General features: G+C 44.4%; 1 protein-coding gene and 1 pseudogene across 1 annotated transcript in view; one reads left to right on the top strand and one right to left on the bottom strand.

Annotated features, from left to right (window-relative positions):
* The window catches only part of LOC147659558 (E3 ubiquitin-protein ligase SH3RF3-like), a gene marked incomplete at its 3' end in the record, with an annotated part of 384,439 nt that overhangs the window by 163,029 nt on the left and 209,099 nt on the right, over positions 1 to 12,311 (top strand). The window contains exon 3 of the mRNA XM_086951650.1: positions 4,699 to 5,052. Coding sequence (XP_086807776.1) covers positions 4,699 to 5,052 — 354 coding nt within the window. The remainder of the gene's footprint in view (positions 1 to 4,698; positions 5,053 to 12,311) is intronic.
* On the bottom strand, positions 7,036 to 7,352 carry LOC147659559 (large ribosomal subunit protein eL36 pseudogene; annotated as a pseudogene).

Raw genomic sequence — 12,311 nt, 5'->3', positions numbered from 1 at the left:
CAGATGTACTAGACACTGGTCGCAAAATACTAGTTGCAATTTGAGACTAGTTTATTGTGACCATTGCGGTATTTTGCAAACTAAAATGTTTGCTAATAGGTTGGTTAGAAAAATACTGTATTGTAGTAGGGGCCAATTCGACCTACCAAATGGACAGCAATCACAGGGATTAGGATTTGTTGTGGTCAATATCTGCGACTGCTTTATTGCTTTTAAAAAAGCTATAATGTATTTAAATGCATCCATTATCCCTTACAGAAAAACGAGATGCATTTTAAAATTTAAGAAAAGTTTAACACTGCCTTCTCTAAAAAATGTTTTTGTCAACATTCACAAAGGTGAAGTGCTCCATTGGGGACCCTTTCTAATTTCAAAAGGGTTACCATTACTTTTGTGTAGTTGGTAATATATTAATGTTTTTCGACTGGAGTTCAGTCGCAAAACATTAATACATCTCATTTTGAATTGATTTTTTGGAAGGGACATCCTAATCACGCCCCTTTCAAATACTGATTTGGTATGTAATCGCAAACCGAAGTTGCAAATGGGTAACGTATTACTGAATCACAATTTGTGGTTGCTACATAGCAAAAGATCTTTATGCAATCGTAAACAGCTTGATTTTGCAAATTGAACCCTTTGTCTGAGTGCAAAAACTGTAGAACATCTGGCCCAATAATCTCAATTTAGGCAAAATTGACTGCAGCACCTCAAAAACAGAGTAATCGCCTGGCTTATTTCCATCATCAATTACTAGATTGTTGATTCTCTTAAAAAGGCATGAGGCTTGTTGCAGGACTGAGATAGCCACCATCTGTGAATTGGACTCGGAGGCAAGCCCAAAACTAGAAGAGAAGCCACGAGGAGCAAAATGACTAAAGGCAGTAGTATCCTGGCACCCGTGTGGCCCATCATTGCAAAGGACAATTCTTCCATTTAGCTCTGTGTTTTTGACAGTACTACTGTCAAAAGGACCTATGTCTAAAAAATATATATAGAGTGGGCATTGATCCCACACCTTTCAGAGTTTAGCTTTCTTCCATCAGCGTCTTGCAGTCACTGGCTCAGCCCAATGGAGTAGTCTTCTTTCACATAATGCTATTGGGTTTTAGGGTGTATCCTTCTGCCTTCACACCTGTGCTTTCACTGAACTGCATAATGGACTACTTTATATATGCCAGCCCTCAGTTCTGGTGTCTGTTTTTGTCTGTTTTGCTTTAATGTGCTAATGCTGCATGTGTTAGCACATTAAAGCCAGAACTATTGAGGCAGTGGTTAATTTGTAAAAAAATACGTGCCAGTTTGCACCAGCCCATTTTTCCTGTTAGCGCCGCCTAAAACAGAACCAACTACTAATCATGAAAGTGGGGAGAGGATGTGGCGTAATGGCCAGAGCTGTCGACTTCAGAGCTGGGGAACCAGGTTCGAGTCTCGGCATCAGCTCAACGTCCTGTGATTCTGGGCAAATCACTTAATCTCCCATAAATTAATATGTCATTGACTGGTGCTCATGAAAAGCGCCGGTGTTGATGATGAGTGCTGGTGCTGAGCACCAGAATCCACCAGCTCAAATTAAGCACTGTATTGAGGTTGCCTAAGCTTGTTTTAAGCTCTTTTTGTCCAGCCTTGCACTAGTGTCAGGCACAGGTGTGTTGAGCAGACCGCTGAGCTGCGCTCACCCAGTAGAACCTCAGGCCCCATAAACTGCATCTCTGTACTTTTACGACAATCAGCAGGGCCTTTACAAGTGTTTTTTCCAGGAGATGTTTAAGCGACTACCATAGAGAGATTTAAAGATTGCAGGAAGAGCTAATGTCTATTTTCATACCCCTCCAACCCACGCCCAGCCAGGCACTCAGGAGTAAAACAGAGGCAGCTCTAATCACAGGGCAATTTAAAGACAGATTTATGAAAGAAACTCGATTTTTAGGCTCACAGAGAAGTCGTTACCGTTCTTAAAGAAAGGTGAACAAAAGCGTGTGTAATAATTGCTGTATCTTAATGACATTCTTTTCCAGCTCTGATGTCATTCGAGATGTGGTACCATAAAATACTAAATTAGAACTAAACAAAGAGACCAAAATGATCTACAAGTTGTTGGATCGTGCACATAGCAAGTAATGTCAATCAGAACTTAATTGCCGCTGGTTTTTGCTGGTGATGCTCATGGGCACTCATTTTTAGGGGCCGGAACAGAGACCAAAATTATTTGCAAAATGTGGGATCCTGTACATGACAATGGCTTCTTATTCGATGTCTTACTTTCCTCTTATTTTGTTTTTCCTTCTCCTGGAGCATTTCCTCTTTACGATCCTTTTGATTGGCTGACTTGTATCTTTCCACTGCTCACATTTAAGGAACTACTTTTTCTTTTTCATTCAGTACTCCATGAGAGCGCATGTGTTTTGTAGCGTTATATTGATCCCCAACCCTCGCCACCTGTAGCTGAAGAGCAGACTTTAACGCCTTAACCGTGGCGGTTTTTCTGCCGCGGTGCGGGCGTTCTAGAGGGTGGGCGGGGCTCTGTCGGCTGTTGGCCGACGGCAGCACTAGGGAGGTAGGCCGACGGGAGCACGCAAGGGGTTAAGGGATGTTTTTGTATTAGCTCCTGCATTCTACAGCTTCGGCGCACAAAGACTTTTATGGTGCTCCGGAAAGAACCATCTGCTGCACTCCCTCGGCTGGCGTCTGAGGCAGTAGGTTTACTTAGGATCTCTTTTCTCCTGAAGGATATAAATCTGCTCCCTATTCTAGTTCACAGGAGAAAATGGCTGAATCCTGTGGAAAGTAAATTGGGATGTGGAGAGCATTTCCCTTTACTGTCTAACACTTCCTTATTCTTTTTTAATTCTGTTCAGAATTTCCTGAGTGAAAAGAATTTGAAAATGTTGTTGCAACATCATATGTTTGCTTTTCCTCAAGTATTTTAAAATAGTTTTTCAGTTACGTTTTTTAACAATGCTTTACAGACACATGTGTGGCAAAACAGCAGCTCGACAACTGTTGAGGCATATTGGCTTTGTCAAAGCTTGTTATTCCATGGTATGAGGAAGTTAATTCTGATGAAATTCTGTTAAGTTCACTTCTATGAACCACAGAAAAGAGAAAGGCCAACAATTGAGAACAGTCACATATGGGAAACTTGTGTGGGTCTCCCTTGTGAAATGAGATAAAGAGCAACTAACCAAAGAATTTGCCCACTTTGTGAGTAGTGAGGTGGTTCTCCCTAGACCTTGCTTGACCACGGTGAAACATACAAAATGCATGAGCTGCGCTATCTGCTCATTTCTCAGGTTTGACGGTTGGGAAACTCTGCCTGGTTTTTGGAGCCCAATTTCGCTCCGCCTGGGAATTAAGAAAGAAAATGGGTGGAATTTGCCTGTTTTGCCATTTTTGCCCTGTCCGCACCTAATTATTATGAAACCAAAATACTCAATCAAAGCAGATCATTTAAGAGCATCCAACATGGCAGATCTCCAAACACAAACCGGCCTCCCGGTGGTTTTTCCTGACTATCCAAGACATTGAATTGTGGAACAGAGACTGCTCGTAGCACCTTCAGGCAGAGGACATCCTTCATTTGAGAGTGCCCCTGGTTCTTCCACTCGCGCACTCGAGCTCTGAGGAGAATGAAGATGGCTTCCACCACTCTGTCCTTGAAGGTGAAAATTGGGGGAGCTCTGGCCTCCAGCACACCTTTGGGTGTTTCAGCTCATTGGGCTCTATTTGAAATGTATCCTCTATTATACATTGTATCTATCCCCTTTCGTCCAGTTCAGCACAGTGTCAAAATTTAGCTGATCATGTTAAATAAAAACATAACTTCCATGCTCTTAATCTCAACTGAAAGTGCCATGATCCAGAGCAAGAAAGTGTTTATTTTTAATGCTTGTTCCCTTACTTGTTCAAGCCACCCTGGGCAACATATAGACTCCAATATTGTGGCTCCCTGCACTTAAACTCATCTCCTGAAGAACTCAAAGCAAATGTCTTTCTCCACATCTTCAAGACTGACCTGAAACCAATCCTCCTTTTTACAAAGAACCTTAGTAGCAGAATACTCCTCTTCTTGCCCGAAAAGTACAACTATCGCCCATGCGGAACAATCACTACTTAAAAAAAAAAAAACACATCAAGTTTTTGTAAAACACATCAAATGCACTTCGTCCATAATATCTCTGTTTAATGCATATATTTCTGTCATTCACCGTTTAGTATCTACACTACCCCTAATGTAACCACCCAAATGACACAGGTGCCTTGTGCCTTATCTTGTAACTATGTCCAAAATCTCTAGTAGTTATGCTCCCACTTGTTTCAACACACTGTTAGGTCCACAAATGAAGCAGACACCTGCTAAGAGTCCTGGGCAGTGAAGCTGTAAACAGGCCCGGATGTTACACTTAACTTTAAAGGGTAAGGGAGATGATCATCTTGGCTCGCTGGCTAATTAATATGAAGACAACACGCGGAGTCAACGAACCATGCAGAAACACATTAGAGGTAAGTAACGTTTTCTCATGTCAGGTCTTCAGGATGTAGTAGTGACGCACACAGTAGACCATGAAATTGCTTTTGTAGGAGCATAGTAAACACGGACTGTATGCTGCTTGTTTGTTTCATATGAGTTAAACTGATGCTGCGCAAGGAGTCCAGACCTAATCCGCGCTTGTCTTTTCGCTCCCATCTTCTCTGTAGCTCAACGACGCGGCAAAGCAACTGATTGAGACAGACAAGGCCCGCACAGCGGCTGCCTCAGGCTGTGACGCCCCATTACCACCCGACACCAGTGTGACGGTCAACGTAGCCCAGTGTTCCACATTGAATAGCGCAGGAGCAGTGAGTGCCTTCCAGCGGCGTATCGATAGCAAGAAGAATGCCAAGAAGCGCCATTCCTTCACCGCCCTGAGCATGACTCACAAAGCCTCTCAGGCCATGAACATCCGGCACTCCATGGAAATTAGCGCGCCCGTCTTGATCAGTTCCAGCGATCCCCGAGCTGCTGCCAGAATTGGAGAATTGACGCATCTTTCCTCCAGTGCTCCAGCCCAGGTAATTATGAAGACATTTTTGAGTTATGTTTGGTCAATTGGTTGTATGAAGTTGGTAACATCTGAGAGTCTTGGTTGTCAACTTCCCTTCACAAGCCAGCAACGATCTATGTAGAGCACTATAGGACTGGTTGGCAGGACATGTTTGTGTATAATCGGAGAGAGGCGAAAGATCATTATAAGATGCTGGCCAGAGAAAATATAGTGGTTGGAGAATGGTTCTGGTGAGACAGAGGTGTGTGCACCATCAGAGGACAGCTTTGTGTTTGACACCCAGCATGGATGAATCTGTGAAAGTTGGTGTGAAATGACAAAGGGAGCTGACCTCACTGAAAACCATGTCTCTAGGGACAATTCTGTTTTGATGCATGCGCTGATAGTTGTATGCAATAAAAGAAACCATAATCCGACAAATCAGTTCCACAATGAGACTCATATCTCACAGTGTGAAATATGGAAATTGCAAGAAAGCTATGAAAATGAAAAAAACTGAAGTAAATAATGTATGAAAATATATTTTTTAAAACCCTGGATAATGTGTTCCAGACAATTCAGAAATACTCCATATCAGTTGAGAGGAGATGGACGAAAAAGAGACAGAGTACATGAACTGTCTGAGAAGAGACAGAAGGAACAGCAGGCAGAAGAGGATATGAAGGAACTAGCATGGTTCGTGGTAGGGCCTCAGCAAAGGCTGAAAAGGCTGTCAAGTTTGCAAAACCTTTGCCTGCTAGGGACCGTTTCTGCTACAAAGGTTTGCCCACAAGATTTTCTGCAAGGCAATTCTTCTTTTTTGTTGGTATTTTGTTCCACAAAACCTATTATTTATAAGATGCTTTCTGTATTTTTTTCTATACCTGTAAACTTTGTGAAGTTTGTGAAGCTTCTGCAACTTTGCACATCCTTAGCATGCTTGCGTTGGATGAAAATGGAACCTTACTTTAAGATCAAAATTTAAGGAATGGGTGTTGTAAGGAGGCACATGTAGATATGTTTCGGCTTACAGTGGAGAGGGCGGGGGAAGGTGCACAGCTAAGAATCAAGTGGAGTCTTAGGGCTTGTGATTGAGGGTTACTGACAGTTGAAAGAGGGTACCAGAATAAGTAGTGGAAGTAGTGGAAGAATTGCAGATGTAGCAGGGTCCGATTATTATGTTTAGGATTGAGGGCATTAACCACTGTAAGAGGGGTCCGGAATGACGTTTTGCTAGAGTTTGGTGTTGAGGGCGATTGTCAAAGCTATGAGAAGATCAAGTATTGGGTGTGCTAGAGTGAAACACCTAGGGCCCGATTCACAAAGGTAAAATGAGACGAAAGTATAACTATACAACTTTCGGTATTCACAAAGGGCATTTACTATTCGTAAATCCCCTTTTTGAATACCAAAAGTCCTAAAGTTCAACATTTGGTATTCACAAAGGGCATATGTGAGTAGTAAATGCCCTTTGTGAATACCAAAAGTCGTAAAGTTCAACATTTGGTATTCACAAAGGGCATTTGTGAGTAGTAAATGCCCTTTGTGAATTACAAAAGTCGTAAAGTTAAACTTTCGTCTTAGTTTACTTTTGTGAATGGGCCCCCTAGTTTATATCAAATTGGTGAATTAATCAAGCTGATGTAATGTAGCAAGTGTAAACCTGCAGCTAAATCTGTCCAATCAAAAAGCCTAGATGGATAGACCAACAAAGTTGGGTGGCCACAAAATACCCTCTCTCGCTGGCATCACACATCTTGGCTTAACCCTTCAAAGGTTATTGTGCAAGCAATGTTTATACTGGCTTGTCAAGATCTGTTTATTTTCTCAGCATTTCCTAAATCTTGCAAATCATGTCTTTCCTGTGGTTATTCAGAAAGTATTGTGTCAATAGTATTTCAACTACGCTTCTGCAAACAGAGAACTCACATCTGGAGTGATGTCAGAGCAACTATTTTTTTGTGTGTTTTTAAAAAAAAACAACGTTTTATTGTTTAGAATTTTGTACAGCTTAACCCTTCTTGGCAGCAGCCTTTCTCATTGCCGACAGGACGCTGCTGAGCTCTTCCCTCTTTCACTTGGCACGAATGTGAGTGCCAACCCCTTTCTTGATCACTTTAAGAGCACGCTTGTCCTTGGATACTTTAAGCAAATCCATGGCACGCCTCTCATAGAGAGTGAAGCCACACACTTCATAAATCATGTCTCTGCCAATTTGTTGTGTTTGGTCAAACGTCCTTTCCTGCCACACTAGCTGGGTTGAGACACATTCTTGGTAATTTGGTGGCCTTTGTTAAGGCCAACGGCCATAGGATAGCGGCTTGCCATAGCTGCACTCCGTTATGGCGGACACACCGGAAGGGCGTCAGAGGAACTACTTTGTCTCTAGTATTGCAGCTGGGCCACAGCAACTTGAGTATTTCACAATTTTCACTAAAGTCTCCTTTCTAGGCTTGACCTAGGAACTGAGCTATTCTCTGGGGTACTTATAAATTGCAGCTGAGTTGTCCTTATTGGGGCTATTGTATCACTAAAACTGAATGAATGATGTCTTCTCCAACCATCCTGGGGATTAGCAAGTTAATCAGGACTCGCCAACCACTTTTGTATTGGGCTTTTCTTTCAATCTGACTCCAGGTGTAGCCCATATCCTTGAAGTCAGCCTCAAGACCTCAGCACCAGGTATTTCCTGGCCCTCTGCTTTTCCTTTTCCCATGAGAGTTCCAGGTTAGGGCTTTCCTAGTTGTATGTGACGCAGGTTTTCGGAGGATGTGACCTTTCCAGCCCCATCATCTTTTCATGATTTCTTCATGGACATGGAGTTGGAAAGTCTACTGCCATGAATCATTGTTGCTGAATGGTTTTGCCATTGGATTTGGAGGAGTTTCCTCAGACAGATGTTGATGAAGATCTGGACTCTGTTGGTGGTGGTCATTGTTGCCCTTCAAGTTTCTGCTCCATACAAAAAGACCGATGTTATATCAGTTTTAAGAAGCCTGATCTTGGGGGCCATGGCCTACCTTGTGATGGAGTGAGACATGCCTATCTGGGGTCCCAGCTCCCCACTTAACATCTTAGTTTCATTTCATCACCAGAGATGAGGAGAAACGGCACTATCAGGGGCCCTGGCCCGCGACATCCCCAGACACCGGGGAGGTGAGCCCAAGCACGCTAACAAGCCCTGAGGCGACCCTGGCAGCACACGGCTGGAGAGACATGCGGTCCAACTGCCATCTTGTGGAATGGCGACCTTGGGACAGGTGGGCGAGCGAGGGTCTTAAAACCTCGCTGGCATTGCTGCAAGCTTCCAGGGCAACCTGAGAGACTGCCCTCCTCCCGGTCAACTCCACTGGGCCTGCAGCACCCGTGGACCCGCTTGACCTCACCTCCAGCCTCAGGTCAGGTTAGAGCTGCCATATTGCAGTGGTCTGTGCGGCAGCCTATGTGCTGTGTTGCCATAAAGACTGTGTTGTGGCTCCCCCGGCTATTCCAACCCCCCATCTAGCCACTGCATGCCAACTACACAATGAGTGGACTGAATTTCTCAACATGCCCTGGAACGAACCTGACGTTCCTTGGGCGGAGCAACTCCAGCCACCTCCTTGAAAACCGGCGATCCCAGGGTGGGTGGGCAGGACTGAGGCCCTACAGCATCGCTGCTTTGTCATGGACTACACCACACTCTGGTGAGCGCTCCCTGCCCCTGCCCCCTCTGGACTGACAGCACCCATGAACCTGCTTTGACTTGTAAGCCTACCCAGGGCTGCCACCATTTTGAACCGGCCCATGCTGCAGCCTGGGTGCTGCATGGTCGTGGCACAGGATACTTCTAACTAGACACAGCGGTGTGATATGGGCCCCCCAGTCCTCCTGGAGCATTGCCTTGCCACTACCTGTCAACTACATAGCGGGTGAAGTGAAACTTAAGGACCTGCCTCTCCCTACCGCTGGAGGCATCCCCACTAGTGTTGCCCCTGGCACCCTGTTGCGCTCTTCGTGAGTGCTCTGCACTAGCGCTTGAACTCGGAGGCCGTCTGGGACCTCTGGCTCCGGATTTGCAGTGCAAACCTAGCGTTCTGCCCTATGGCCCCTTAAGCCTGTTGAGTCCCTCTACTTTGTCTTGGGGCCAGCGGATGCATTCACCTGAAAGGCTTGTTGACAGCAGATTGAATAGCAGATGCATTCACCTGAAAGGCTTGTTGAGGGCAGATTGAAAAAAGTGGTGATGGACATGGACATGGACACTCTGCAGCGGGCCCCTAGGCTCTGTCAGCTAACCTGCTATGGACCTGTGCAATCTACTGCCTTCACTGCTTCTGGGGTCCTGTGTAGAACAGTCCTCCTAGCCTGGTTCTAGACTAAAGCATCATTGTGAGGGCACATCCCTGTGAACCCCCTTTCTCTGGCTGAGGCGGCGACCTAGTGAGCTGGGTCCTATGTACTCTGTGTAAGCTCTGGGGCATTAAAGTCTTTACATCGCCACAGCCAGTCCTGTGCCATACATCATCCTGTGCTCTGCCTGTCATTGCCTCCATTGGGGGTAGGGCGCCAGGCGGTGACCTCCTGCCATGGCCCTGGGAATCACCTCAGCTCCGCCACCGGACTTTTGTACCTCTTCGGGGGACTGGCTCCTTCTTCTGCTTCATGCACTGTGTGGGAAGTTGGGCGCTGCTACTTAGATCTGCGGAATTTATCCATTTACAGGGCCCTTCCGTAAAGGCCACAACCCCCCAGGCTCCAGCACATACTGGGGAATCTTGCGTCTATCTGTCATACCACGGGACAGATCCGCGAAGCACACCTCAGACTCAAAGACAATCCAGTCACCACCTTGCGGCAGAAGTTATATTCTGCAAGCATGGACCCTTGTGGCACCACTCCATCTCTGTAGATGCTTCCACAGTGCCTATCACACAAGCTTATATGGACAAGTTTCTCCAGGAAATCAGACCTGAAATAGGTTGTCTCAATCGGATGTCAAGACCTGCATGCATGAGCTCAAATGAGAGGTTAACAAAATCGGTGGGCGCTTGGATAACCTAAACCTTTCTGTCCGCTCAGAAGAACAGGAAGCACTATAGCACAGGGTCATGACCTTGGAGGAGCAGCAAATCAAATTGCAATTGAAATAGGGTGACTTAGAAAATATCAGCAGGAGGAACAACATCCACATCAGAGGGATTCTGAGAGAGGTGGAAGCCTCAGAGCTGTAAGACCTGCTGTAAGGGTGACTTATATATGACTCTGGCAGCGCTGGTAGGCCTGACACAAAGGGATGTGTGCCAGGTCGACTCTTCAATTTTAGTTGCACCAAAACACGCAGGTTGCAGTGGCAGTGTGCAAGTGTTTGGTGAGGGGTCTCTTAGGGTGATGTAATACATGCTGCAGCCCTTAGAGACTCTCTCTGGTCACAATGCCCTTGGTACCACTGGTACCTTTTACAAGGGGCTTACATGTGGGCCAGACGTGTGCCAATTGTGGAAATAAAAGTACAGTTTTGGGAAATAACACAGGCCCTGGGAACCTGATTAGGAGGGACCCAGTGCACATTCAGACAAAGCTGCATTCAGAGTCAGGCAAAAAGTGGGATGTAATCATGCTAAAAGGAGCTCTTTCTTGCAGATTTCCTGTTGAAATTGTTAACATTTTAATTCCCACCAGAAGTTCTAGAAAAAGAAATTCAATATTTTTCGGAAAAAATAAGACCTCCTGGGTCTGTCCCCCATGAATAAGTGTGAGGGCTTGAAAGGTGAGAAGTTCAAGACATAGCTGTCAAATGGTCCTTTACTTTTTAACTGACATCTCCAGCCAGTATTGGCTTTTTTAAAGACCATTTGTCGATCATAGCAAAACAAAAGAAAAGTGATTTTAACACTCCTACTTTATTCTGCTAATAATGAAATGTCACAAAATTGTCACTTATAATGAATTTTAATGTCACTGATAATGGCTGGCTGCAGCTGAAATACTAGCAGCTGCGTGAATTTTACTGAGGGAATGAGTGATTCCTTTCTTTAGCCACTGTACCAACTGGTGGTGCAGTAAACAGCAGATGGCACATGTCCAAAGAAAGAAACCACTACTCACAAGGGCAAAAAGCAGAAGCAAAAATACCCCAATGTCGCCTGCAGGAAACCAATCGACAACAACAAAGGGCCCAAACTCAGGAAAAATAATAAGGAAGTGAACATCAAAAAACACCTCTAGGACTTTGCAGGAGCGTTGGCGCAAACCAACCCCCGGACTCCACTTAAATAGTTTTACTTGACCTAGAAGGGAAGAAACTCAAACAGGAACTAATTCCTCCATATTGGATTGGAAAAATACCTACCTCAGAATGAGGGACACCATCTTGGACTAAATACGAAGCCCAATCCAAAATGGTGCCCATACTTGTTTTGAGACGCCGACACAGCATTCCCCGAAGCTTCCCCTCATGCAGGGGAAAAAAGGCGTGCTGCCGACCAAAGGTTCCACAATCTCCGGGAACCATGTGGATATTGGTCACTAAGCTTAACACTAGCCACAGTGCTCAGAAGACCCTCATTTATGTCATGTAATTTGATTATTATGAAGTCTCGGTCAATGCATGCGATCATTTCTTCTGATTTCAAGTCAAGTAATAATTATGCTAACTTAGGGCTTTGAAACCTACAAAATCTTGTCTCCTTTTGACAGGGCTTTAAGTGGAATAAAAAAACTTGGGGGTCTCTCAAAGGGGCGTGTCCAATGTAATTAAGGGTGACACAGCAGGAACAAAGGGTTTATTACATACTTATCAAAAACCACATCTTACTCACCTCAGCTACCATCATCAACCATAACAAAGAGTTTGGCGCATAAAAACTTTACAGCATCAATGTATATAACATCACAAATCAGTCAAGGTCCTTCGATGGATCTTTGAATCAACCTAACAGGGACTAGGATAACTTAGAGATGAATGTCCACTCTTTCATGAGGACCAGAAATAAAGAAGTACCTAGCTGTCAAACATAAAATATCCAAAGACTATACACTAAGAAACGACAAACGCATAAGGGTAATAATCAACAAATCTTTATCTAACTCCAAATTTCAAATGGTCACAACACAAAAAATACATTTAGAATCATTTATTATCGATTATTGTTTTAGTACAGGCACGATCACAACACATCACAGTTCAGAGTCAAATACATTTCAATTCAAATACCTGGTGAGAATGAGAGAGAGAGAGAGAGAGAGAGAGAGAGAGAGAATATAAAACGATATCAGATTACAGATTATGAATCATACAAACCAAAG

Source organism: Lissotriton vulgaris, unplaced genomic scaffold (genome assembly GCF_964263255.1).
Source record: "Lissotriton vulgaris unplaced genomic scaffold, aLisVul1.2 SCAFFOLD_1701, whole genome shotgun sequence".
NCBI lineage: Eukaryota > Metazoa > Chordata > Amphibia > Caudata > Salamandridae > Lissotriton > Lissotriton vulgaris.
Note: the sequence above shows the minus strand (reverse complement) of the source record. Positions and strands in the feature narration are given on the sequence as shown.